Raw genomic sequence first — 3,437 nt, 5'->3', positions numbered from 1 at the left:
GCGGGGCGGGGCCTTGGTGCGGCGGGCCTTGGGGCCCTTGACCACCTTGGTCCATGCCCCTGACTGGGCAGAGTGGGAGGTCCCAGAGTCCTCCTTAGTTGCGGAGGTGAAGTAGGTGGATAACAAATGATCAGGAACTTGGGAGACAAGCTTTATGAGAAGAGGTTGAGAGAATCGGGCATGTTTGGCTTGGGGAAAAGGCAAGTAAGTGTCGGGGAGGGCACAATAGCAGTCTTCAAATATCTGAAAAGCTGCAGTAAAAAATGGAGTACATTTTATTATTTGCTGCAGGATGCAAAACAGTGTTTTGGGTTTTTGGGTTTTTTTTTAGTGCAGCAAAATAAATTTAGATTAGATAGCAGGAGAAATATTCTTACTGTTAGAACAGTGGGGCAGTGGGACAGACCGCCCTGGGAAGTTGTGGAATCTTTTTTCTTGGAGGCTGGATCAGCATTGTATCAGCATTGCTCAGGGATGATTCCTGTGTTTGTGCAGGGGATTGAACTGGGTAACCCTTAAGGTTCTTTCCAGCCCTATGATTCTGTGGAGGATTGGTTCCTTGGGGCCATCAAATGTGGCAGTTAGGATCTGCATCTGGTCCGAAAGAAAGCAGGTGAGCATCGTATCTAAGGGACTCCAGGTGAATCCATTCCAATCCGGCTGTTAATTCCTGTGTCCTTCTGTTAACTGCTTTGTTTATTCCTATTGATATCTTCATCCCACCTTTTTGTCTCTTAGCGGTGTCCCCTTTCTTTTGCATTTAAGTTCCTCTCTATTTTAAATATTTTTCTTTCTGCCAGTCCATTCATAGTATCTGACCAACTAGGCTGTGAGGCAGGGTGAAGCTCTAAGGTACCACTTGCCCTGCTTTCTGCTTGGTCCTGAGAGAAGTTCTTGGTGTGTTAGAGGCATAGTATATCTTACCATCGAGTACAAGTTCTGGCAGACTGAGTCAGGCACATGCCATGCAGGAAATTATACTACTTTTGTTCTTTCACCTTGTAGGGGGTGAGTTCTACTTTTCACCAGCCAGGCCCCTCCAGGCAACCATCTAAGATAGGAGTGATGCCGTTTGGATATAGCTCATGTATTGCTTGGGATGCTGTATTGAATATGAAACTGATGTTGTGAGGAAGGAGTGGGGATAGGTCAGTGATTTTTATCTAGGAAGTTTTGATCACAAAAGCAAAGGAAATGAAATGAAACAACCAACCTGACTCTCAACCTAATGATACATCTTGAAGGCAGTGGACTTGCATTTGTTCTGCCTGTGGTTGTTGCAGTTAGGTTCTGAGAACTGCAATGTAGCCAAGATGATGTCATCTGGCACAAGCAGAAATGTCCCCAGTGTTGGATCACTCTTTTTCAGGGATGGACTCAAATTGGTGGGTGTTGAAACCAGACTTCAGATTACCAACAGAGGAGGAGATCAGAGCAATGGTGTCACCGGAACAGTGCTGTGCCTATTACAGCATGATTTCAGCAGAGCAGCGACTGAAAGTGAGCATTGCTTGCCGGCAGTATATACCAGTGACTAGATAAGTTGCTGGCAAGTAGCCCTTTTTAGAGGATGAAGTACGGGGGCCACCTAGGCTGGGGCAAACTTTGCCAGGCAGTAGAGTATAGCATTTGAGAGACAGCTAGTGTTAGATTCCTTTTCTTTCCTGTTTCTTTAGCCTGTCCCTCAGCTGATTTTTCCTGAAGAATTACCCATTAGTGAGGAGAGAACCCAGAAATTACCAAAGAAAGTAGAGGCCTGCTTGCCCTTGCAGCTCTTTGTACAGCTCATTGGCTGGCATGTGATCAGGCTGGGCTTGCTCTGAAAGGAGTTGGTAATCTTTTGATGTCAAGAGCGCAGTCTCTGTCTTCAGAGTTTGTTCAGATGCCAGTCAGTGTTTCAGCCTTTTAGTTCTTTTGTGGGGAGGTTCTTTGTCCATTGCATGCCCTGAATTCACACAGCAGTACCTGTGTAAGGCACTGGCTGACTTTCTGCTAGAGAATTTTCAGGTTCACAATATTCTGCTTTCCCTGTCCGTGCTGGCTCATTTAATAAAGTGGGTGGGGGATGTGATTTTTCTTTACAGGATGCTGGTTATGGCGAAAAATCCTTCTTTGCCCCAGAGGAAGAGAATGAAGAGGACTTTCAGATGAAGATTGATGATGAGGTACTGCCTAGGCAAAGCATGGAAAGGCTTAGACACGTGCCAATTTGTAAGGATGTCTAGCAGTTTAAATACACAGGGCTCAGTGTATCAATCAGTTATGTGTCATTTTTGGGAAAATAGACCGTTGCAACAGGTAATTCAGTCTTGGTTTCCTTGAATATTTTTATAGAATCATAGAAAAGTCAGGCTGGATGGGCTCTCGGGTCATGTAGTCCAACCTCCTGCCCCAGGCAATGTTGTGTTTGTGTAACCATCATAATCATAGACACGTGATAATCTAAGCTCTTCTTAAACCTTGTGAATAACCTTTGCCTGTAGACACCATGCACAGTACCCCACTCCATCAAAAAAGACCACCCTCCAAAAAAAAAAAAAAAAAAAAAACACAATTGCCTTAACTTGGCAATGGTAAAATAAGCTGAGGAGGATACTACTAGCATCCTGCCTGCTACAAACTACTACTTGTCCTTGTAGAAAGATATATCATCCTCTGATGCAGAGGAAGGCAAAACCCTCCATGGTCCATGCCAGTAACACTGGGACAAAATTCCATTCTGATCCCAAATGTGAAACTGTGAGTTGTGGGGTGGTGTCTACTAGTGATCAAAACGTCACTATCTAGTTGTTGATACCTAGGGCTGTTCCTGGAGATCTGTCTACCCAGAGACCATCAGAATAGCTATGCTTACTCTCCTGCTAGTGTACAGGTTTGTGGTCAGATATAGGCATGGGACAGAGTCTCTCCTCAGTGACCAGACTGTGGTGTAGGCTTGGGAGGAGTGGGGAAGATCAGAAGGAAAGCACCATGAAAAGAGGTTGTGGAAAAGCTAAAGTTTTGGGATATGGAGAACAGACCACATGGGGCTTGCTCAGCACTTAATTACCAGGATGAAAGGAGGCTTACAAATATGCAACACTGGTCAGGCCACAGCTAGAGTACTGTGTCCAGTTCTGTGCGTCCCACTTCAGGAGGGATGTGGACAACATGGAGAGGGTCCAGAGGAGGGCCACCCGAATGATCCGGGGACGACAGGGCAGACCCTACAAGGAGAGACTGCGGGACCTGAACCTGTTCAAACTCCGCAAGAGAGGGCTGAGGGGGGACCTGGTGACCATCTATAAACTCACTAGGGGGGACCAGAAGGGTTTGGGAGAGACCTTGTTTCCCCTAGCGCCCCCCGGCATAACAAGGAATAACGGCTACAAGTTGTTGGAGAGGAGGTTTAGATTAGACATCTGTAAGAACTACTTCACAGTTAGGGCAGCTAGGAT

At 45.9% G+C, this 3,437-nt stretch overlaps 1 protein-coding gene across 4 annotated transcripts in view; it reads left to right on the top strand.

Moving 5' to 3' along the window:
• TAF1 (TATA-box binding protein associated factor 1) overlaps window positions 1-3,437 on the top strand; it is a 62,124-nt gene that overhangs the window by 33,258 nt on the left and 25,429 nt on the right. For all 4 annotated transcript variants that reach the window (XM_019536340.1, XM_019536338.1, XM_019536339.1 and 1 more), the window contains exons 18-19: window positions 1,370-1,500; window positions 2,085-2,165. In XM_019536340.1, the coding sequence (XP_019391885.1) occupies window positions 1,370-1,500; window positions 2,085-2,165 (212 nt within the window). The remainder of the gene's footprint in view (window positions 1-1,369; window positions 1,501-2,084; window positions 2,166-3,437) is intronic.

The sequence above is a fragment of the Crocodylus porosus genome, unplaced genomic scaffold, assembly GCF_001723895.1.
Source record: "Crocodylus porosus isolate Cpor-Errol unplaced genomic scaffold, CroPor_comp1, whole genome shotgun sequence".
NCBI lineage: Eukaryota > Metazoa > Chordata > Crocodylia > Crocodylidae > Crocodylus > Crocodylus porosus.
This window is presented reverse-complemented; position numbering and strand designations above follow the sequence as displayed.